At 40.8% G+C, this 24,867-nt stretch overlaps 1 protein-coding gene and 1 pseudogene across 1 annotated transcript; one reads left to right on the plus strand and one right to left on the minus strand.

The window, feature by feature from the left end:
* LOC137097177 (protein FAM118A-like) overlaps positions 1-24,867 on the plus strand; it is a 49,230-nt pseudogene that overhangs the window by 19,795 nt on the left and 4,568 nt on the right.
* LOC137097178 (unconventional myosin-Vb-like) lies at positions 3,729-22,978 on the minus strand. Its single transcript, XM_067468917.1, has 5 exons — positions 22,711-22,978; positions 20,558-20,655; positions 16,057-16,246; positions 11,928-12,093; positions 3,729-4,881 (listed from the first exon to the last, which is right to left on the minus strand). The coding sequence occupies exons 1-5, from the start codon at positions 22,813-22,815 to the stop codon at positions 4,775-4,777; spliced, it is 666 nt and encodes a 221-aa protein (XP_067325018.1). The 5' UTR covers positions 22,816-22,978; the 3' UTR covers positions 3,729-4,774.

Consider the following 24,867-nt stretch of genomic DNA (forward strand, 5'->3'; position numbering starts at 1 on the left):
TTGTGTGTTAACTTGAGTATTTTCTGTTGGTCATGGGGGTTCAGTGTGGCAAGTTTGCCCCAATTCTATCGTAGGTGGGGTTCAGGATGCTCTTTGAGTGTAGGTGAACTGTGAATCCCAGTGACTACAACTCCCAAATGTGTGTGTGTGTGTGCCGCAGGGGTGTGAGGTGATGTGTTGTGGCGTGTGTGTGTGTGTGTTCCGCGGGGGAGTGTGGTGGCGTGTTTGTGCTGGGCGGGGCGAGGGAGGGGGGGAGGTGCGGAGGGTGCGTTGATCGTGTGTGTGTGCCGTGGGGAAGTGAGGTGAGGTGTTGTGCGTGTGTGTTTGTGTGTGCCGCGGGGAAGTGAGGTGAGGTTAGGTGTTGTGCGTGTGTGTGTGTGCCGCGGGGAAGTGAGGTGAGGTGTTGTGGGTGTGTGTGTGTGCGTGCCGGGGGGAGATGCGGTGACGTGTTCATGCTGGGCTGGACGAGGGAGGTGCGGAGGGTGCGTTGGCCGTTCGGCCATGCGCGCGCGCGCGTTGGGGACTTTGCTCCAGTGCGCATGCTCAGTTGTTTTGGCGATTTATCTGTGTGTTGTTGTGTTGTTTTCATTTCTGAGTGGATTAGTTTGTACCGAGTGGGTTGTCCTAGGGGCATGTCTATTTTGGTGCAGTTTCGTTGGGGGGTTGTGGAGTTTTGCTGTCCCGTTGAACCAACCTAACAGATTTATATATATAGGTTATGACCTGGATTATGTATTTATTTATTTATCGTGTCAGTAGCAGCCAGACAGTTGTATTACATTTTTAACAAAACAAACAAACAGACAAAACACAAAGTTTGCAAGCTTGGTAGTTGAGTAAATGTCCTTTAACCAGTATCTGGCCATTTGGAGTGCCTCTGGTGTTGCCGCAAGAAAGTCCTCCATTGTGCATATAGAAGGGCTCAGGTTGCATTGCAGCAGGTGGTCTGTAGTTTGCCTTCTCCACACTTCTCCATGACCTGGATTAAAAGGGTCAAAGTTACTTAAGATACCACTCCTCCTGTGATATTTATTTCCAGTATTTCTACCCCGTTCCTTCTCAACCCCCAAAGGGGGACTCAGGACGGCTTACATTTGGCAACAATTTGATCCCACTACATATAAAAACGCAATATAACAACAATTAAAACAATAAATAGAACATTAATTAAAACGATAAAATATTATTAACAGCCGTATCACCATTCCAGTCGAATTCCATATCCAAAGTGCTATTTATGCCTGCTGTCCAAAAGCCTGGTCCCAGAACCACGACTTCAATTTCTTCCTAAAAAACAGGAGCGATGAAGCCAATCTTACTTTGGTGGGAAGCGAGTTCCACAGGTGGGGGGCCACAGCCGAGAAGGCCCTGTCTCTTTTCCCCACCAGATGTATTTGTGACACTGGCGGGAACGAGAGCAGAGCCTCCCCGGATGAACTTAAATTGCGAGGTGGGATGTAGAGGGAGATGCGTTCTGACAAGTAAGCTGAGCCAGAACCGTATAGGGCTTTATAGGTCAAAACCAGCACTTTGAATTGAGTTTGGAAGTGGACCAGCAGCCAGTGGAGCTGGCACAAGGGGGTGGTATGCTCCCTGTATGTCGCTCCAGTTAGTAATCTGGCTGCAGCCCGTTGGACTAATTATAATTTGCGAACAGTCTTCAAATGCAGCCCCACATAGAGTGCGTTGCAGTAATCTATTTGGGATGTAAAAGGAGTGTGGACCACCGTAGCCAGATCAGACTTCCCAAAGTGTACGAGTGCAGCTGGCGCACAAGATGCTTTCCCCTCTGTCTGCAGAGGAGACCTGGTTTAAAGATAGGGCTTAAGATACCACTATTTCTGTGATGCTTTCCCCTGTCTGCAGAAGAGAACTGGGTTTAAAGACAGAGTGTAAGACACCACTCCTCCCGTGATGCTTTCCCCTTGGTTTGCAGAGGAGACGAGTGGCGTTGGGCGAGGTGTTCTTCTCTATTAGTCCAGGCAGGGCTCAGAGTTTTCCACGGGCCATGTGAGGTGTGCCACATGGTCCGAAAAGCAGACAAAGAAACTGTACCTACATCCGATTGCTTTCATGTCGAGCTTATTTTCGTTCCGGAGAGGGGGTTCTCATTTCATGCACCCGAAAGGTACAAAAAAACGGATAAAACTGGAGAATCGGCTACCACACACACCCCTAAAAGCCATTTTTAAATATCTGAAAGAATGCCAAATTGAGGAGGAGAAAATATTATTTTCTGCTACCCTGGAAACTAGGACACGGAGCAATGGAGTTAAATCACAGGAAAAGAAATTCTACCTAGACATTAGGAAGAATTTCCTGGTGGCAAGAGGTATTTGGCAGTGGAATATGCTGCCTCTGAGTGTGGTAGAGGCTCCTTTTCCAGTGGTTTTTAAGCAGAGGCTGGATGGCCATCTGTCAGGGATGCTTTGGTTGTGTGTTCCTGCATAGCGGAGCGGGGGGGACGGGACTGGATGGCTCTCATGCTCTCCTCCAATTCTATGATTCTTCACTCAAGCCAACAAAAACACTGAAAACATTTTTCTGTTAAATTTGAAATATATTTATTAAAATAGGAAAAATGAATTGCATTCATTATTTTATTTACTTTATTAAAAAACCTTACAAAATATATAAACCATATGGCATTAGTATTTCTTGAAACAACATAAAGGAAAAAAGCATTTGGTTCACAGATATTATCTAAGTTTTATCTTAGTAATATTTAGAATTGTAAACATGAAAATCCAGAATCCAAAATATCTACAGAAACAGCTTAAAATATCTACAGAAATATATACAGAAATATCTATAGAAACAGCTTAATGGTGGTTCACCTGAAAAACAGATATGTACGAAGTAGTACTGAGAATGGCGGACAATATTTCCAGTTTGCTTTGAGTTCGGCTTGAATTTTCAAGATATCAGAATTAGTTCTACATCTTCACTGGCTGGCTACTTACTGTTCATTCTATTTGCCAGGATTTAAGGAAAGAAGAGCCATGGAGAGAAACGTACATTGGTCGGTTTGGCCATCTGTTGGGTAACACTTTAAACAATTCATTTGTCAGACTTAAAAATTAAAAGGAACCCCTTTTCAACAAATGGCAATTAAAAAAACTATCAATCTACTGTTAGAATAAATGAGTTTCATACTTCAAACACTTGAGGTCCATCAATGACCAAACCATGTTTGCCTCTCAAATTTTAAATTTTCTATTTGTCAGTGTTACCAATGTATTTTAACACTACTATCCTAGTAGTAGTACATTCTCATTAGCAGGCATTTAAATATATGTCACTTTACATTTACAGAACTCTTTCCATTTCAAACATGGAGGTCCTTTTGTCATTACGGAAAGTGGAATAATGGTCCATCCGCATTTAACTCTTTCATCTCCAAATTACAAACCTCACTGTCATTGCTACCACCACCAAAACCCGTCTTTTGGGTTTGGATTCTTTTGTACAATGTATAATCTGACACTTTTGACCCTAACACTTTAAACCATTCATTTATCAGAACTAAATATTAAAAGGCAACCCCTTTTCAACAAATGGCAATTAAATAAACTATCAATCTACTATTAGAATAAATGAGTTTCATACTTCAAACACTTGAGGTCCACCAATGACCAAACCATGTTTGCCTCTTAAAGGGAAACATCCAATTTTTAAATTTTCTATTTGTCAGTGTTACCAATGTATTTTAACGCTACTATCCTAGTACTATTAAATGCTCATTAACGGGCATTTAAATATATGTCACTTTACATTTACAGAACTCTTTCCATTTCAAACATGGAGGTCCTTTTGCCATTATGGAAAGTGGAAAAATGGTCCATCCGCATTTAAATCTTTCTTTTCCAAATTACAAACCTCACTGTCATTGCTACCACCACCAAAACCCGTCTTTTGGGTTTGGATTCTTTTGTGCAATGTATAATCTAACACTTTTAACCCTAACACTTGAAACAATTCATTTATCAAACATAAAAATTAAAAGGCAACACTTTTAAAATGAGTTTCATACTTCAAACACTTGAGGTCCACCGATGACCAAACCATGTTTGCCTCTTAAAGGGAAACATCCAATTTTTAAATTTTCGATCCGTCAGTCTTACCAATGTATTTTAACGCTACTATCCTAGTACTATTAAATGCTCATTAACAGGCATTTAAATATATGTCACTTTACATTTACCGATGTCTTTCCATTTCAAACATGGAGGTCCTTTTGCCATTACGGAAAGTGGAATAATGGTCCATCCGCATTTAAATCTTTCTTTTCCAAATTACAAACCTCTTTGTCATTGCTACCACCACCAAAACCCGTCTTTTGGGTTTGGATTCTTTTGTACAATGTATAATCTAACACTTTTAACCCTAACACTTTAAACCATTCATTTATCAGAACTAAATATTAAAAGGCAACCCCTTTTCAACAAATGGCAATTAAATAAACTATCAATCTACTATTAGAATAAATGAGTTTCATACTTCAAACACTTGAGGTCCACCGATGACCAAACCATGTTTGCCTCTTAAAGGGAAATATCCAATTTTTAAATTTTCGATCCGTCAGTCTTACCAATGTATTTTAACGCTACTATCCTAGTACTATTAAATGCTCATTAACAGGCATTTAAATATATGTCACTTTACATTTACAGAACTCTTTCCACTTCAAACATGGAGGTCCTTTTGCCATTACGGAAAGTGGAATAATGGTCCATCCGCATTTAAATCTTTCTTTTTCCATTTAACCTTCACATTATAAACTGCTTTCAAAAATAGTCGTCACATATTCACAGGAAGGAAGATTGTCAAATCCGTTCCATATAGCAGCAGATTCAGAAGAACCAGATTCTTCAGCAGTGTCTGTTTTAAAAACAAAACCACTTTTTAGAAATAGTAACTGATGCATAGCAGTAGGTCAGTGAAAATTATAGTTGCAAAAAGTACAAAGTATGAATTTTTGAAAGCAATTGTTTCTCTGAAAACCAATTTTGTAAGCTTGAGCAGAAACCACTTTCTGGGATTTTTTTTGTTTGACACATTCTCATCGCAAGACACAACACCCACCACCCATTGACTCACAATAGCAATCTATAGTGCAGATGAATAGTCCTGACACCTAGAAAAAGGCTAGCCACACGTTCAAGAGTATCCCAGGGAATGGGCCTGGTTCACACAGATGTGTCACGGTTCAGCCACAAACCTGATCTTGTAGAGATAAGTGGTTTTCAGTCTATCTGTAACTTTTAGTTATAGGCTTCTATGCCTATCGAGTGAAGTAAACCCTTCCAAGACCATTACTAAATCATTTGGAACCCTTGCTTTATGTTTTCCCCTCTTTTTGACCTCAGAGTACCATAAGATATTTTGAAAAATTAAAATCCCACTGTAATACAACAAAGTTTCTCCAACTCTCGACAGTAGAGCTTTCCAAACTGAGTTGTGACAAGTTCATGGGTCAACTGCAGTGTGTGGTGTGTTACACAAACGTAACAAAAACCTCTGAGTCTATGTAAAATAAACCATATCATTTAAAAATATAAATGGAAGGTCTTCATGAGATACATTGTATCCCCATAAATTTTGTGATTACAATCTATGTAAGTGTCTATCTGTTAGAAGGGGTTGAGTTAACCTCTGGCTTGCTAAGTGACTGTGTCATGAAATATTTGGAAAGCTCTAGAGCAGTGTTTTTCAACTGGGGATCAGGACTCCGGGGAGGGGTTGAGAGAGAGTTTCAAAAGGGTCACCAAAGACCACCAGAAAACATATATTTCTGATGGTCTTAGGAACCCTTTGGCAGAAAAGTTCTCTCCTCCTGTCCTTCTCTTCCTTTTTGGAAACAGGCAGCAAATCCTCCCACCAAAAGCCCTTCTCCGCTGTGATTGGCCCGCCTCTCAGTCCAGGGGAGGGCTGTTTCTGAGACTACATGTGGAGAGAGAGGGGAGAGCAAGCGTGCTTGGCTCATGGCAGTGTGGCGCGCATGTGTGGGCGAGGGAGAGTGTGCGAGGTTGGAAGGACAAGGCATGGGGGTTCTGTGTGGGAGGTTTGGCCCAATTATATTATTGGTGGGGTGCAGAATGCTCTTTGATTGTAGGTGAACTATAAATCCCAGCAACTACAACTCCCAAATGTCAAGGTCTGTTTTCCTCAAACTCCACCAGTGTTCACATTTGGGCATATTGAGTATTTGTGTCAAATTTGGTCCAGATCCATCATTGTTTGAGTCCACAGTGCTCTCCTGGATGGAGATGAACTACAATTCCAAAACTCAAGGCCAATTCCCACTGAACCCTTCCAGTATTTCCTGTTGGTCATGGGAGTTCTGTGTACCAAGTTTGGTTCAATTTCATCGTTGGTGGAGTTCAGAATGCTCTTTGATTGTAGGTCAACTATAAATCCCAGCAACTACAACTCTCAAATGCCAAAATTAATCCCCACCCCACCCCACCAGCATTCAAATGTGGGCGTATTGAGCATTTGTGCCAAATGTGGTCCAGTGAATTAAAATACATCCTGCACATCATACATTTACATTATGATGCATAACAGTAGTAAAATTACAGTTATTATTGATTTATTGATTGATTTACGACATTTATATGCTGCCCTTCTCACCCCGAAGGGGACTCAGAGAGGCTTACAAGTTATGACGCAGCAACGAAAATAATGTTATGGTTGGAGGTCACCACAGCATGAGGAACTGTATTAAGGGGTCATGACATTAGGAAGGTTGAGAAACACTGCTTTAGAGCTATGTGCATCTCCAACATAAACTTCAGCAATAGCAAAATAAAAAAATGCTGATTAAAAAAATGATAGTTTTGCTTGCAGTAATCAGAGTGTTTATGCCAAAACAGAAGAACTTTTCTTTTCTCTAATTTATTTAACTCTCCTGTTCAAAGCTAACCTTTTAAAATACACCTGCCTCACATTTTCTATTTTACTTGTTTAGTTTTGTGAGGCATGGCTATGTTATTCTAGGGTAAAAGTTCAATAACTTGTTCTCTCAGATCAAGATTGCTTAAATATATTCGATTACACTTTGTTCCTGGGTTATAAATGTCATTTCCTAATTGGTTCTATCATAAAAACATTGGAAAATGTATTAAAACTTCAAAAACCACAGCACATTTTGCTATCGTTTTTCAATGAAGATCTCATTGAGTCTCAACCAATTCAACATAGTTTGTGACAGCCACAAAAACAAAGTTTCTGGAGTAGAACAACTACTTTCAAAGTAAGGGCCACACAATTAAATAGGAATGGTACTTTCAAATCAGGAACACAATTTTCTTCTCCAAATTTTGTTACATAGCGGTATATCTACAATGGTGTAGGAAAACAATGTCCCTTAAGTAATATTTTAACATCAAACTTTGCTTTTGGGATATTTTGAACAAACACGTGAAAGCCATGGACCAGAAGAAATTACTAGATGGGGCTGTGGTAGCTCAATAGGTTGGACTGCAACTTGCAGAAAGAACACTTTCTAACCAGGAAAACATTTTTTTCAAATTTTGTTGCATAATGTTATTGTTCTAAAACATGAAGAGTGGCATCCTGCTAGATGTATACAAGTCTAAGTTTCTTTTTGGACACAGGAGTAATCTTTAGCTCTTTTTATCCCACCCTTCTTAACCTTCCTCTCCCTGGCTGTTTTCAAGCCTTCAAAAGAGCCAGTGTTACTACAGTTGCGGGTCAACAGTAGGGAGTGGAGGAAGTAGAGGCAATACGGACAATGGAGAAGCCGTATTTCTTTCCCTTCTGAGCTCAAGCCAGCAGCCTCTTTATCATGTGGACTTCCCCCTCCTCTGAATTTATTTCCAATCATAACCAAAATCAGTTTCTGCCAGATATGGTGTACTGTGGTAGATTCATAGACAATATATTCACAGTTTTCAAGTCGGATACAGCAGCTGCTCAATTCAATATATGGGTCAGTTCTATACATAATCACATCAAATTCACAAGCACAATCAATCAAAATAAGATTAATTTCTTAGACGTGAAAAAGGGAAATTACATGTTAGCAACTACACTAAACCCACAAAAACTCAGTTCTACATTACAACAGCTTTCATCATCACTCCCTAAAGTCTAACTTACCCTACTCACAACTTTGGAGACTCAAGCGCAACTCCAGCGATCAAAAAGACTTTGATACAGTAGCTTGTACCTTTAAAAATCAACTCAAGGAGACAGGGTACCCAGAAAAGATATTAGATACAGCCATTAGAAAGACACAATGAATAAGCAGGAGTGAGTTATTAAAAGGACACCCCAAAAAACAGAAAAACTGAATTCTCTGGCTCCTAACATTAACACCACATACCTCCAACATACATAAAATCCTAGCCAAAGAGTGGCATTTAGTACAGGACATTCCAGGTTGCCAAACAGTACCCATCATAGCCCACAAGGGATCCAGAAATTTGCGGGACATCATGATTCATTCAGATTTTATAACATCAAAGACAGACATCCAAGAAACAATTAAGGGGAACTTTGCATGCAGACACTGTGACTGCTGTAGCCAAATGTTAAACACAAAGTATTTCACATATCCAACTCGTAATACTGTATCACAGTCTCCCTATAGGATCACATAACATGCTCTTCATATATGTAATTCATTGTCCCTGCAACCTACTATACATTGGTATGACAACCAGGGCCCTAAAAACTAGAATGTATGAACACTGCTCTTGGATTAAGAAAGGAAATACTGACTCCACCTTATACATACACTTTAGGGAGAAAACACATTCAAGTCATAGTTTCAAATTCTGTGCTTTGGAAAAATTACACACCAAACCTCATTCATATATGAAGAAACTACTTCTCCAAAGGGAAGTTTCCTGGATTTTTAAATTTCAAACTCTCGGGGCTTTAACAACAAACTTGATTTCACTTGCTACTTGTAACATGTATTTAAGGTCCACCAGGATTATGAGCAATGGCTCGCAATAGAATATCTTGCAGCAGAGCCAGTGATTACCTAATGAAATGTAAGTCATATGAACATTATTTTGACAATCCTGCATTAGTTATGTATTGATTTAATGTTAATATAATGCAATAATAGGGGTGCTATGGCATATCTATTTTATGTATGTCGTTGCTCTTTTTATACATGTAAATGTAGTGTCAGAGACTTATCTCCTACTAGAATTCTAAGAAGAATCAATTACCTGAAGAAAGTGTTCCTACCACAAACACCAAAACAAAGAATACTACCCGGATACCTTGTAGTAACCTTGGTCACCGTGTAGAATTCTTCTCTGACACAACCACTACCTCGGATGCCACAAATAGTCCTTCAAAAAACCTATAACTGACTTTTTAAATCATCAGACATATTCTGTCAACATATTGGACTATTGTGTTTATTTAGAGGGGATGGATGTCTCCCATTTGAAATCTATATGAATACGGATTCATGATAGAGACAAGTTGTACCTTTATATTGTGTATATCTATATATATAAATCTGAAAGGGGCGTCGAACAGGACAGCAAAACTCAAAAAAACCCCAACAAAAATTAACCAAAATTCCCATACACATACCACAACCCACAAGGTACAAACAAATCGAATCAAAATGAAAAACAACACAACAACACACTCACAAAACAACAAAACAACTGAGCATGCGCAATGGCACCCAGCCGCAAGTTCCCTGGCATGCGCACATGGCCTGCCGGCCAACGCTCCCTCCGCGCAAGCCACGCCCCCATCCTCCACGCCCCCATCCTTCTTCATCTTACCCCTCCCATGCCGCCTCCAAGCCCGCCCTGTCAAAACCATCCCTCCTCCCCCTCCTTCATCTTCCCCCGCCGAAGCCCCGCCCACTCCAAGCCCCACCATGTCGATTCCCGGTAAGACACGCCCCCTTCCTTCACCACCCCCACCCCTTCTCTCCCTCAATCCTTCCCTCCTCCCACCCCCCTCCAGTAAGACATGCCCCCTTCCTTCGCCACCCCCACACCTTCTCTCCCTCAATCCTTCCCTCCTCCCACCCCCCTCTGGTAAGACACGCCCCCTTCCTTCACCACCCCCACCCCTTCTCTCCCTCAATCCTTCCCTCCTCCCACCCCCCTCCGGTAAGACAAACTCCCTTCGTTCGCCACCCCCACCCCTTCTCTCCCTCAATCCTTCCCTCCTCCGACCCCCCTCCAGTAAGACACCCCCCCTTCCAAAGGAAGAAGAGAAAGAAAGAGAAAGAGGGGGGAAAGAAGGACAGACAAAAGGAAGAATGGAAATAAAAACCACAGGAAGGAAGGAAGGAAGGAAGGAAGGAAGGAAGGAAGGAAGGAAGGAAGGAAGGAAAGAGGCAGAGAAGGAAGAGAGAGAAAGGGAAGGAAAAGAAAAAAAGGAAGAAGGAAAGAGGAAGAGAAGGATGGAAGGAGAGAAGGACAGAAAAGGAAGGAAAGAGGTACCGAAGGAAGGAAGAAGAGAAAGTAGAAAGGAAAGAAAAATAAAAGGAAGGAAAGGCAGGAAAGAGGTAAAGAAGGAAGGAGAAAAGGAAATGAAAAATGAAAAAAGGAAGGAAACATGGAGGGAAGAAAGGAGGCAAAGGAAGAAAGGGGGAGGGAATGAAGGAAAGAGAGAAGGATGAAACCAAGGAGCGAAAGAAGGAAAGAAAGAAAGAAAGAAAGAAAGAAAGAAAGAAAGAAAGAAAGAAAGAAAAAAAAAGGTAGAGAAGGAAGAAAGGAGAGAAAGGGGGAGAAAAAGGGGGAAGGAATAGGTAGGTACCTCTCTATCATAATACTCCAGATATCTACCTCTACTTTGAAAAGATTTACTATAGGCCACAGCAATGCGTGGCAGGGTACAGCTAGTAAGTAATAAACCTGTTGGACAATAACACAGCTGATGTTTAAAAAATAACAATAACATAATACGTTGTGTATTTTAGTTATAGATACCTGTGTTCCAAATATATTATTCCCATACACACCATTGCTGCACCAAAGCCATCACGGCTTTCATGGCTTCAGATCTGGGCCTAAGTAAGTTTCATAATGGCTTCACCATCACAAGACTTAGGATGAGATCTGATGGAGTCTCACATCAGAACTTTGGGGAGGAGGGAGTCTCACGGCACTACAAATGCAATTTGGCAGGTTGCTATACAGGTCTGCAGAAGAGAGCTCTACTCCTCTGGACTATCAAACTCACTGCAGCATCACTTGGCTTTCACTTGTCTCCTATTTGTTGGTGTGGTGTTGGGTGACCTCCCCCACCCCCGACCTCCCAGAAGTGCAAATTTGGGGGGCATGATGTTACTAAAGGTGGGTGCACTAGAGCAGTGCTTCCCAACCTGTGGGTCCCAAATGGGGTCCGCTTAGTGCAATGTTGGAGTCACGAAAAATTTGGCAAGAGTAAAAGGTTTCTGAATGCCACACATCTGTTAGCAACATGTAGTGTTTACAGTGGGCTCTGCAGAAAATGCTTCAGCTGTACTTTAAAAAAAAAGGAAGAGCAGCAAAATTAATGGTGGTTTCTTTTCAGTAAATGTTTGATTTTTATGCTTATTTTATATAACTATATATTTGGGGTCATGTGAAAATTTTTCAGCTGAAAGGGATTGCAAATGGAAAAAGTTGAAGAAGGCCTGTAAGTAGATCACTCATTGTAACTCTTCGGTCAATGCAGCACCATGTCATGCTAATTGGGAGATCATTTGAAACAACACCTTGATGGGCAGTACTCCATCATCCATCCAGGCATAAGTGCAGGGATAATGGCATGCACTTTTGTCTAGAGAGCTGTATATACTACTTGCACTCAATGGACACAAAAAGCTGCAGAACTACATTCAGAAGGCATGGTGTGAGGTAAATTTGGTGGGGGAGGGGGTCCTGACATGAGTACAAATATTTCATTTCAAAGTTTGGGTTTACCTGTTCTGCAACTCATAGGTGTGAAGTTAAGTCCCGTAGAACATCGTGGTGCTTCACTGACATGTACAAAATTAGACTTATCTTCATAATCTTGGATGTTCTCCTTGCAAATTCTGAGCTGGTTGTTCAGCTTCCTTTCATTGTATTCTAAGTCTTCTAGGAGCTCCTTGAGATCATGGGGGTGGGGGGAGGAAGGAACAGTGTCATTATAAAGTGCTTTGCTTGGGTTATGGAACAAAGTATGCATGAAATACATGCACTTTGCCAACACCACAAAAAACACAAAATGTTTTGCTTTAAGCAACCCCACAATACAATAGTAAGAAAAAGTTCATTGTGATAGCCAAAAGACTAATGTTGCCCCAGAGCTATGGGGTGATCACTAGATTCCTTTCAAAAAATTGGAAGCTATAATATATGAGAGACAGGAAAAGTGCTAGAAAGTAGAAAATCAGGAAAGAGTCATGGCTCTTCCATTTGAAGAATCCTGGTCAACGTTTGGCACACACGAATCCCAACCGTGCCAGAGTCCTTTGCTGACTATGGATGTTCATATATAAAAAAATGTGATGGTCATTTTTATAAAGCACAATGCTGATGCAAGACCATGGAGACAGCTGCAATAAACTGAAATTATAGGGTTGTTGTGACACATCTGTTTGAACGTGATAAAGTCCTTCTAATAAGATGCCACAGTAGAACAGAAGTATAAGCAGCGGGCGACTCAACTTCACCAGCTTAAGACAAACTTGTACTCTTCAGGACTCCTGTTCCATCAAATGTATTCTTCCCCCATGCTTACATGTAGCAAACCCAATTCCAATTTAAAAAGAAAAAGAATGGCAAAGATGTCTACCTAAGACCTTGGAGAGTGGGAAAAAGGGTAAATAATATGGGACCAATAGGACGTGGTTCAGAATGTCTCTCTCTGTATGTGCCTTCAAGTTGCCTGTCGTCTTATGGCAACCCCATTAATTTCGTAGGGCTTTTTTAGACCAGAAAAACTCAGATATGGTTTTGTCAGTTTTCTCTTATGAAATATAGATTTGGGTATGTACTATTGGTTGCCATGGACTTTGTGGTGTAGGTTGTATTACTGACTTTATGAAAATACAAAAGGAAATAGTAAGGACAGAACGTATTGTTAACAGAAACAAGATGGCCGACCCTATCTAGTTTCAAAGTTGACACAGGATCTGGTGCCTTTAGGGTATTTAGACTCTCTCTCTCTTTATAGACAAACTGCTTATTTAATTTCTTACTGGACACATTTATATAGCTTCTTCATAATTCAGACTCTCTAGGCAAAGAAATGAATAAAATTAATAAAATGTTTGGTGTGTGATATTATACTAACATTGATTCTATCTATTTTTATTTATTGGTTTACTTTATTTGTATCCCACTTTTCTCAAGGACTCAAGGCGGCGAGAGGTAACATGACACAACCCAATATTTTTTCTCCACCAACCCCTGTCCTGAAACTATTGCTCAAGTTTCTAGTCCTCCAAGTTCAGTATTTATTCCTGTTCAGGCTATGGATTGTTTTATGATGTTGTATTATGTTACTATGATGTGTTTATTTCATATTTTTATTTTATTGCATTGCGTTTTAATCTGTGTTTGTCTGGGCTCATCTCCATGTGTTGTTGTTCATTCGTTCAGTCGTCTCTGACTCTTCGTGACCTCATGGACCAGCCCACGCCAGAGCTCCCTCGGGCGTCACCACCCCCAGCTCCTTCAAGGTCAGTCCAGTCACTTCAAGGATGCCATCCATCCATCTTGCCCTTTGTCGGCCCCTCTTCCTTTTACCTTCTACTTTCCCCAGCATAATTGTCTTCTATTCTCATGATGTGGCCAAAGTACTTCAACTTTGTCTCTAGTATCCTTCCCTCCAGCGAGCAGCCGGGCTTTATTTCCTGGAGGATGGACTGGTTGGATCTTCTCGCAGTCTAAGGCACTCTCAGCACTTTCCTTCAACAGCACAGCTCAAAAGCATCTATCTTCCTTCGCTCAGCCTTCCCTAAGGTCCAGCTCTCACATCTGTAGGTTACTACAGGAAATACCATGGCTTTGACTATGCGGATCTTTGTTGCCAGCGTGATGTCTCTGCTCTTTACTATTTTATCGAGATTGGACATTGCTCTCCTTCCAAGAAGTAAGCGTCTCCTGATTTCCTGGCCACAGTCTGCATCTGCAATAATCTTTGCACCTAGAAATACAAAGTCTGTCACGGCCTCCACATTTCCATGTAAGCAGCCCCAAGTCCCTTCGGGGAGATGGAGGCGTGTATTTAAAAATAAAGTAGTTGTTGTTGTTGTTGTTGTTGTTGTTATTATTATTAAAAGGCAAATACAATAAAACACTTTTGTGTCATTGATACAAAACTTAAAATATAGTTACAATACAATATAATATTGTTAAAATTATCTATCTATCTATCTATCTATCTATCTATCTATCTATCTATCTATCTACAACAAAACTGTATACTGTAAAAACCCATTCCAGGCAATGATTATGTAGCAGTGTGTTAACATAGCAGTGGAAGGCAAGTAAACCATCTTAGCTTCTCTAGGGAGGAAGTTCCAAAATCTATCTCCAAGAAGCATCTTTCTCATATTCCCACCAAATAAGCCTGAAAAGTTAGTGGGGCAGGAAGAAAACACCTTTACTAAAGTTCTTACTTTAGTAAAGGTGTTTAGTAAAGGTGTTTACTAAAGGTGTTTACAGGCTCAGAGAGGCTCAATTTGCTCATATGTCAAAACCAAAATTCCAAGTTGAAACAAATTGAAATGATATAAATCCGTTCCAGCCCCCCAAAACCACACCATTTTTATTAAGTTATTTATCTTCAAGATCAGAGAAGATGCTGGCAGAGGTGAAAGAGACCACTCTACCTTGCTCCCTCCCCCCCCCCCCCCCCCCCGTTCTGTCCCGGCTCCACTCATTGTTGGCGAGCTGGGAGTAGCTCCAAAGGTGTGAAGCATAGGTTGCATGGTGGTGCTGTCTGAGTGGCTTCCCTCCCTACCTTCCTCCTCCTCCTCCTCCTCCTCCTTTCCTTCTTTCTGTTCTGTCTTCCTTCTCCTCCTCCTGTGAGGAGGACTCTTTTAGGTCTCTCTGGAGTGCTTTGTGAAGGCAGCCCAGGGAGCTCATAACTCAGATATTGGCTCATATTTCAAAGCCAAAAATTGAAGGAGTAATTACTTGTTTCTTGGAAAACCTGTAAGTAGGGACATTGTACTACCATATATACCCAGTGTTGCCTAGGTATGACTTCTTCCTTCCCTTCAGAGGCAGCTATTGCCTTGCCTCTTCTACAAATCCACCCTCTCCATTTCAGAGGGGCCACCTACCTGCCTCCTATCTCCTTTCTCCGGCTTACGTCCATCTTTTCCTGACCATGTGAGAGGGTCTCCATTGGAATATATCCATGACAACTCTGACCCTCTAAAGAGACTCCTTATCTGTGGGTAGGCTCTCTGAGTGGGGCTCCTCCACTGCCTCTCTGATGATGCCCTGGCGCTCTTCCACTTGTCATATCTCCCTCTGAGGTAACCTTTCTATCTATACACTGCCTTCTTGTGGTTGTATCCAGGTGCTGCATGGTGAGGTTCACGGGCTGCCAATGCAATTTGTTTAACAAACAAAGGCTATATAACAAAAGGGTTAGACTTTTTAATTTAAACCCAACCAACATTTTAAATTGGACACTGAAGGGTGATGTGTACCAAGTTTGGTCCAGATCCATCAAGCCATGTAGGAGCCTTTGAGGTACAAACATATATACATACTTTCATAGATAAATAGATAACAGATGCATTTACAGCCAAGGTGGGGTTCTGCAGTCTCCACAACATAATATTTTCTCCCATCACATCTTCCTACCTCTTCCAAGCCAACTGGTCATTAAAAGGACTTTATCATCCAAGCCTTCAATCTGTGAAGCCTATGTAGGATTGTAACCCTAAGAACAGGGATTATCTAAATATTGATCTTTGTCAATGACTCAAAAATCTTTGTGTGATTGATAGATAGAGTAAAAGTCCTTCAAGTAAATAGATGAACAATTATTTCACAACTACCACCTTCTGTAGCAAACCATAGGTATTCTGTTAACTATCCATACCATGGTCAGCCGTGAGATTTCCTGCTGTATGCCAAATCCCACTTGGGCTTCTGGTGTTAGCTGGTGGATCTGGTTAAGGGCTTCCTGCTGTTTATCCACTTGTGCCCTCAGAGCTTCTATTTTTTCTTTCTGTGTTTTCAGATGTTCTTTATTCTGTCTCCTCAGTTGCTGTAGCTCTGCTAGAAGAAGCCTGGTGGGAAGGAAATTGGGGAAATTGGGGGAATTGGAGTTCTGTGATGCAGGTTGTATTACTGCCCTTTTGAAAAACACAAAGGGAGAGAGTTTGAAGGAAGACTGGACAGCATACCACCCCCCCCCCCCCAGCAAAATTCTCATTGAACATCTCTGTGCCCATCATGTGAACTATTGAAGGACAGAAGATGTTGTTAAAAAAACTTTTGGATTTTGGTTCAAAATAATCAGACATGATGCATCCATCCACCCATTAAGATTAGGGATGGAAGATGGGTTGCCTGGTTAGCAGCACTCAACTAGCGTTTGGGACTAATTAATGAAATCTCACTTGTTACGTGATACTTAATTTTGTTCTCTCCACAACAAAGGCAAACAGCATACAAAGTCAACAACCAACATAAGGGAAGGGCAACTTGTTTTCTGGTGCTTCAGAAACCAGAACACAAGTCAATGGATTTAAAATACAAGAAAGAGGATTTCCCTGAACACTAGGAAGAACTGCTTTACTGTCAGAGCTGTTAAACAGTGGAATGGATCATCTTAGTGGTGGGCTTCCCATCTTTGAAGGTCTTTAGATAGAGGTTAGATGGGCATATTTTGGATGCACTTTAGTAGTATATTCCTGCATGATGGAGGCCGAGTGAAATATATGTCTCTTGTGGTTCCTTTCAAATTCTCATATTCTTCGATTATTTAAATTTAGCAACTACAAACAGGAAGGAACCAATAACAAAAAGTGTAACGAGGATTCATGCTGTTCCCTATAAATTCCATAATCTCTTTATAAACCAATGATTTAATGAATGCAGTAATTTACAATTAATGCGATTAATGAAATTCAAAGCATTTTTTTTCTTTTTCAATGGACAACATTAATGAAGTCGTTTTAAACTCAATATCCCAAGTTCTCAGTAACAGTTTACCCAAAGGTACTTTTGTAGGTCACATAGAAGGGAAATTCAGATCAGAAATATTAAAATATATTTTTTCATCCTAGTGCAAAAAACTGTTTGTCTATTACATTGGGATTTATTTATTTTGCACATATGTGCATTCACATACATGCCCCTATCCCTTCCTGACAGTCTACCTATGTAGTTATATAGAAAACACTTGGTGCTTTTTGCAAGGTTGCTCGGAAATTCTGGAAATCTAAAACCTATGCTGTACTCTGGACACATGTTTTCAGGGGTGGAGAAACTATTATTGCATAAAACTCAAATTTAATTTTAAGTCAGGCTCTTTTAGAGCCTTTTGCTATTGAAATATGGGACCAAAGGAAAAAGCACATGAGGAAAAACCCCAGTTGATCTGATAGCAAATTTATTGTTTAGGGTTTGTAATGCTGTTCCTATGGCAAGCCCAGTGATCACAAAATATAGGGCATTGCCTCTGAAGAACATGTAAAAATCTCTTTATATCTTTTACTAGGAGAAGAACTGGCCAACAAAACACACCCAGAATCAGCATCCAGAATCCTTAGTAAGTTGTCCTGGTCCCAGCTAATGTGCATCCTATTTTTCCAGACTAGATGTCATTTTGTCCCTTGTGGGAAAGTAAAATGGCCACTCCAAACCACTAATAGCCACTTCCTCTGTTGGTTAATTAGATCCACCAAAGTCCAGTAACATCACAGGGAGACTTCAAAAGCATGAATGATCTCAAGTTTGGAGCCTGCACTGACAGAAAACCAACTTCAATTCAGGTCAACTAGATGTCATCCATAGACTCTTTCTTCTGTCGCTTGAATAGAGATGCAGCCTTTTAAAATCTTACTATATATGTCCCATCTCAAATGTCTGTGCCATCCAACTACTGATTGCCAAGAATTTAAACAACACTGGAACAACAGCTAACATCTTCCAACAAAGGATTCCCCCAGGCAGGAATCAGCCAGTCTTTGAAGTTGCAAGGGCCACTGCTGCAGGAGTCTACCATATACCATGCAGCTGTGAAGCATCAAACACAGCACCCAAAGCCAAATCAAGGAACATGAAAGACACTGCAGACTAATTCAACCAGGGAAGTCAGCCATAGCAGAGCACCTGATGAGCCAACCTAGATATAGCATATTATTTGAGAAAACAGAAATGCTGGACCTCTCTAACAACTACCACGTCAGACTACACAGAGAAGCCATTGAAAACCACAAGCATGTGGACAATTTCAACAGAAAGGAGGAAACCATGAAAATGAAGAATATCTGGCTACCAGTATTAAAAAAAACTCTGAAATCAGGACAGAAAATGAAGAGCAACACTCACAAACAGGGGAATCTCAGACAAGAACCAATCAGGGCCAGCAAACAATTCCCAAGAAAGGACCCCACAGGCAGAAACCAGCCAGGCTTTGAAGCTAGAAGGCTATTAAATGCTAAACAAGGTGGCCAATTGCATCATTTGGACTTGCCTCAACCAGACAAGAGTTCTCCCTCCCTCCCTCCCTCCCACTTGCCTAGTTTCCAACAGACCTCACAACCACTGTGAATGCCTGCCATAGATATGGGAGAGAGAATGCTTCTGGAACATGGCCATACAGTCTGGAAAACTCACCGCAACCCAATATTCCAAATTTGTGATGAAATGGACTGCATATGAATGAAGACTGAGTACCCAATAAAATGTGCTAGTGTTTATGATACCATTTGATTCTTTTCTTCTTCCCGTGACAAAATGACACGACTACCTCTGTGCAAGTTAAGAGTTGAATACCGAGCTAACCATTGTTACCCCAACTGTCATAGCAACACTCTTGTTTCTTGCTGTATGGCAGCCTATCCGACCAGCCCATCTTCATATAAAGCAGCAAGCTGGACTTGGGGCCAAAAAGCACGACAAAGCAATCCACTTTTGAATATTTGACAGTGACACTCACTTCACCGTTCCACATGAGAAGTAAAAGAAGTAAACATGTTTGACCTGGCAACTTGCTTTAGAGCCTTATAGGCCAAGCCGAGCTCTCCATCTTCATTCAGATATCCCTGTTTTCAGTCTTGTTAGAAAGAAAGGACAGAGGAAAGTGAAACAGAAATGGAACCAGATAGGAAGGAACAAGAACAGGAGAATCAGAAATGAGAAAGGGGAAGAACAAGGAGGTATTCCTGAGGACTATCACCCAACTCAAATGTCCTGTTTTGGGGGATGTTCCATAACACAAGTCAAATCAATGATTATCTGGCATGCTTGCAGGAATCTTATTAACGCTCCATTTTATCTTTCTCTACTTGTTCACACCTCTCGCTCGAGTATCTTTATTGGTGTTTCATTGGATAAATAGATGGGACGGTATTCATGAGAAGAATATGAACATCTCTCTTAAGAAAATGGCACAAATTTGGGGCATTAACTCTCACTGTGGGAAACCTATAATCAAAAGAAGAATTCTGGCAAAGAACCAAGATACAAATTTAGCTACAATGTGGCTAATGGGTGCAAGAAAACAAAATGTATGTATCTTGGGTCACTTCACTATTCTAAAAATAGTGGTTTGTTGGAAACGTTTTTTAAATACATTTTTCCAGCCACAATTGAAATGGGTTGGCAGCACTTCCATTAAATGTCCCTAACTGCTTAGTACATGCTTCACGTGCGTCACTCTCAAAACGTCATCATACAGAAAGTCACATTCCTCTCTGGCTTTGGTATCAATTCTGTTTCATAAATCCTACAAGATTGTGGTCAGAACTAGAGAAGGTCACTCCTGACACTATTCGTATTCCTATTGAATTTCATTTTCCCCTAGTTCTGGGATTCAAGATAGCCTACAAAATATTGAAACCAGGACAGATTAAAAACATGCAAAACATCAATAAAAGGTAAAGTAAAGGTAAAGGTTTCCCCTTGACATCAATTCTACTTGTGTCCTTCTCTGGGGAGTGGTGCTCATCTCTGTTTCTAAGCCAAAGAGCCACCGTTGTCCATAGACTCCTCTAAGGTCATGTGGCCGGCATGACTACATGACTACATGGAATGCCGTTACCTTCCTGTCAGATATCACTGAAAGGTCTCTCCAAGGTGTTTTCAGCCCTTGAGATCTAGAAACTAATGTTTGTGTAAAAGTAAAACACCATCCTGATACCAGTTTCCCCCAAGAAAGTTGCAACCAAGAATACACACAGAACAATTTATAACACAATCCAACTGTGTAACATAAGGTAATAGAATTCTCTTTATGGTTAGTGGTTACTGCCATTGTTGCTTAGTTGCATCTGGGGATGTTTCCCAGTGTTATTGCAAAGAAGATCAAAACAAAAGTCTCAATTCAGTTGATCTAATCTTTGATTCTGGATAAACAAAGATGGGCTTACCGGTTGCTCTGACGGAGTTCGTGATAGGCCTCTAGTTCATCATCAGTATCTGCACGTTTGTTGCTGTTCGGCCAACTCATCTGCATGTTGTTAGACTCCTTTTTAAAAAAAAAGTCACCCATGAAATGTTTTGTCTCATAAACTATTTCCATTTCTTAATGCTCGAGACGGGTCATGCATCACTTTGCTCTGATCTACAAAAGCATTTTGAAACACAATTGCATTTGCTACAAGGTAAATTCAGTGGCTGGAAAACAAGACAGAAAAGAAGCAAAAAGAGTCCAATGGGACGCAGCCTAAAAATAAAGTTAAGAGGAGCTTGGATGTTCCACCACGCTAGTCTACTTCAATGATATGTTGGTTTAACCTTCCTTGGAACCGCAGTTTAGCAAGAAAACTGATAATTTAATGCAAGGATCCTATCATTTCCTTTTAAGGAACCACCCTGTATATTCATACAGTAGAGTCTCGCTTATCCAACATAAACTGTAAGGTTATGTAGTAATTACTGTATTTACGAATCTAGCACCAAAACATCGCAGAGTATTGAAACAGCTGTGGATCCTGAGGATGCGTGCCATAGATCTGAGTGAAATGTCACGAGATAATGCTTCTGGAACATGACCATACAGCCCAGAAAGCTCACAGCAACCCAGTGATTCCAGCCATGAAACCTTCGATAAGATGGATACTCTTTGGCTCTCATGCCCTTGGTCAAACCTCCAGTGGCCCTTGGTCTAAATATAAAAAGGTTTCAGGAAATGATCTGGTCTGGTCTCTTCAAAATTATCGACAAACCAGTGTGCCCAACCATACAAAAACAGTAGCAGGTGGTAACATGGTGAAAAGAACACAAATACACTGAGACACGCTGGAGAATCGTTTCCCCCATTACCATGTTTCTGCCTGCATCTTAAGGTCATTTTTCAGTTTCTTATTTTCTGACTCTAATTCTTGCCTTTATTAGAAATGATATTTGAAAAGTGATCGCTGATCAGTACATTTCTATAACTGTTGTGGCCTCGCTTCTTAAAATTCTGCAGAGGAAACTCCTTTCAGTAAACCACTCCGGACACAGAATGATCTGCTAGATTCAGAGAGCTGTACTGTGAACCCACTAACAAACCATCGGTTTGTCCCAGTCTCGTTGGAAACAGAAGATACTGGAAACTTGCAATTTAGTCTTCAGCTCTGCCGTAATCTTGCTCAAAATAAATTAAAAAGTTAGCAGACTTTGTCTTGTAAACAAAATATCTTCTCTCAGAGGGGGAGAAGCTGAATAGCTATCCCATAACCCATGTAAAGGAAGGAAATAGCATTATAAAAAGATAATATTTTATTTTCATATGCTTTGACCAAAAGGATTTCTGGATATCAGCAAAGACTCATCCTGGTTATTAGCACCTGACACTCAGGTTGCAAAAATATCTATCTTTAGCCTGGCAATTGGTTTTACCTTCAGACTGTTGTATGGTAGACCTGGAGTGTGGTGGAGGCTACATCTTTGGAGGCTTTTAAACAGAGGCTGGATGGCCATCTGTTGGGGGTGCTTTGAATGTGATTTTCTTGCTTCTTGGCAGAGCATTGGACTGCATGGCCCACAAGGTTGCTTCCAACTCTATAATTCTATGAATCTATACTGAAACATTACACAAAAGTGTATAGATACTGTCATTATGCTTCCATCCCTGCCGATGGTGTGACATAGTATGGTCTACACACCTTGCATCCCACTTCTGATGCTACTGCTTTGTAGATCTACTAGGTTAATGCTGGTGTATATTTGTGTACGTGCTCACCTATGGTGTAGTTATGCTTTCTTTCTATTACATATGGGAGAGGAGTTTGAAAGACAAACCTCAAGACATACAGAAGTTTTATGTTTGAAATGAAGCTTGAACTGGAAGCATTATTATCTGTAACTGCGTGAAACAATGGAATATATAAATATAAATCTATTACGTTAATGGAAAATTGCTTGGAATTAAATAGTTATTATTGTTGCGGACCTTAAAGTCATTTCCAACTCTTGGTGACCTTAAACCACAGCAGGAAGCAGTTACAGAATGCGGTCAGAGAGAGTATTCAAGTAGACACAATGCGATTTCTAAATATCTCAGTGTAGTATCAAGGAAAAAATAGTTTCCCGTTACCTTTATCATGTTCATTTCATCCTTTAAGTTCTCATAGCTTTCCTCCAGTCTCAGAAACTGCTTCATCAGATGTTGATTTCGGGCTCTCTCCTCGTCCAGCTCCATGAGAAGATGATCCTCAACAACTTCATCTTGCGGGAGGAAATGAGGGGGAACATTTTTTATATGTTTTAACTCTTGGATTGCTACAGAAGGGCACTACTGTCCACTTTAGATGGATAGAAATTCAGTGATTTTGTTTTCAGCTACCTCTTGTCTTTGCAGTCAACACTCATCCTGAGGGACCTAGAAAATTATTATAAGCTTCCAACAGATTTAGCATAGAGTCACAATGTAGGATTAGCAAATTCCTAGAGGATGTTTCACTAGGAATTTGCTAATCCTTTAGTGTGACTCTATACTAACTTCTGTTGGAAGCTTATAATAGAATCACCTGGAGGACATTGTAAATCCTTCCATTCATTATTAGTGCTAATTAATCCACAAGCCGCATCTCCTTACCATCTATCTGGAAGATGTTGTTGGTTAGTTCCTTTTCCTCCTGCTTTAGGAGCAGATTTTCTTCCTCCAAGTCTGAGTTCTGCAAAGGAGAAAAAAAGGGGCAATATTACCATTTACAGTAGAGGCCAAGCCAAGGTCAACCAGCTTCATAGAGCGATTGGGTTTCTCCTGGCTACCTTTTATAGCTAAACCAGCTAATTTATAGCAGCCTAATTTTTATCTATGTTCATATAACTTTTCTTGGTTTTCTTAGAAGGAGAATCTGCAGAGGCATTTTATCAAGTAATGGAATGTGTCCAGAGGAGGGCGACTAAAATGATCAAGGGTCTGGAGAACAAGCCCTATGAGGAGCGGCTTGGGGAACTGGGCATGTTTAGCCTGAAGAAGAGAAGGCTGAGAGGAGATATGATAGCCATGTATAAATATGTGAGAGGAAGCCACAGGGAGGAGGGAGCAAGCTTGTTTTCTGCTTCCTTGGAGACTAGGACGCGGAACAATGGCTTCAAACTACAAGAGAGGAGATTCCATCTGAACATTAGGAAGAACTTCCTGACTGTGAGAGCCGTTCAGCAGTGGAACTCTCTGCCCCGGAGTGTGGTGGAGGCTCCTTCTTTGGAAGCTTTTAAACAGAGGCTGGATGGCCATCTGTCAGGGGTGATTTGAATGCAATATTCCTGCTTCTTGGCAGGGGGTTGGACTGGATGGCCCATGAGGTCTCTTCCAACTCTTTGATTCTATGATTCTATGATTCTATGTACAATGCATTTTTTAAAAGAAATCCTAAATGGGAGGCAGGAGATGGAGGGAAGCAAACCATTTATTATAAAAGGTTCTACTGTGTTACAAGGAGCCATTTTGGTGTTCTTGAAGGGTGACAAAAAAAAAATTAAAAAGAGAGAGAGAGAACCCAAAGCAACCGAAATAGAACAGCTCTTTCACAAAATGATCTCCCTAAAAGATCTTGATGCATTCATTATTGCCTAAACAGTGGTTCCCAACCTTTTATTGACCAGGGACCACTTGATTTAGATGTTGGAATTGTGGAATCAGGGCCTTAAAAGGGGCCCTACTGCCACTTCTCCTTATGAAGTCTGCCTCTAAGAAGGAAAAGGTAGTAATAGAAATGTGGGGGAGAATGAATGGATTCTACTTGCATCACCTCTTAGATCAGTAGTTCCCATTCTTTCTTTGAACAGGGACAACTTGACCAGGGACCACTTTGACCAGGGATCCCTTTGACCAGGGACCACTCTCCAACATTATTACCAAAAGGGTTACAAATCAGTTTTTGGTCAACTTTAGATTCAGTTTGGTTTGGTTTGGTGCTGATTCAGAAAATTGCATTGGATAGAACACATCAGCTCTAGTTTCTGATTTCTCAAAAGTCAAAAACCTCCATCGTCTTTTCTTTTGGTGGGGAATGAATAATACAGAATGTATTGTCGAAGGCTTTCATGGCCAGAATCACTGGGATGTTGTAGGTTTTTTCGGGCTATATGGGCATGTTATAGAGGCATTCTCTCCAGACATTTTGCCTGCATCTATGGCAAGCATCCTCAGAGGTAGTGAGGTCTGTTGGAACTAGGAAAAAGGGTTTATATATCTGTGGAATGACCAGGGTGAGACAAAGGACTCTTGTCTGCTGGAGCTAGGTGT

This window comes from Anolis sagrei, chromosome 5 (genome assembly GCF_037176765.1).
Source record: "Anolis sagrei isolate rAnoSag1 chromosome 5, rAnoSag1.mat, whole genome shotgun sequence".
Taxonomy (NCBI): domain Eukaryota; kingdom Metazoa; phylum Chordata; class Lepidosauria; order Squamata; family Dactyloidae; genus Anolis; species Anolis sagrei.

Bases quoted from the DNA above. Each gene is read 5' to 3' on its own strand.
- LOC137097178 (XM_067468917.1), bottom strand. From the start codon at position 22,815: ATGGAGCTGGACGAGGAGAGAGCCCGAAATCAACATCTGATGAAGCAG. The intron at 20,656-22,710 runs GTAACGGGAAAC...TTTTTTAAAAAG, and splicing joins ATGAAATGAACATGATAAAG to GAGTCTAACAACATGCAGAT. The intron at 16,247-20,557 runs GTAAGCCCATCT...CCTTCCCACCAG, and splicing joins GAACTCCGTCAGAGCAACCG to GCTTCTTCTAGCAGAGCTAC.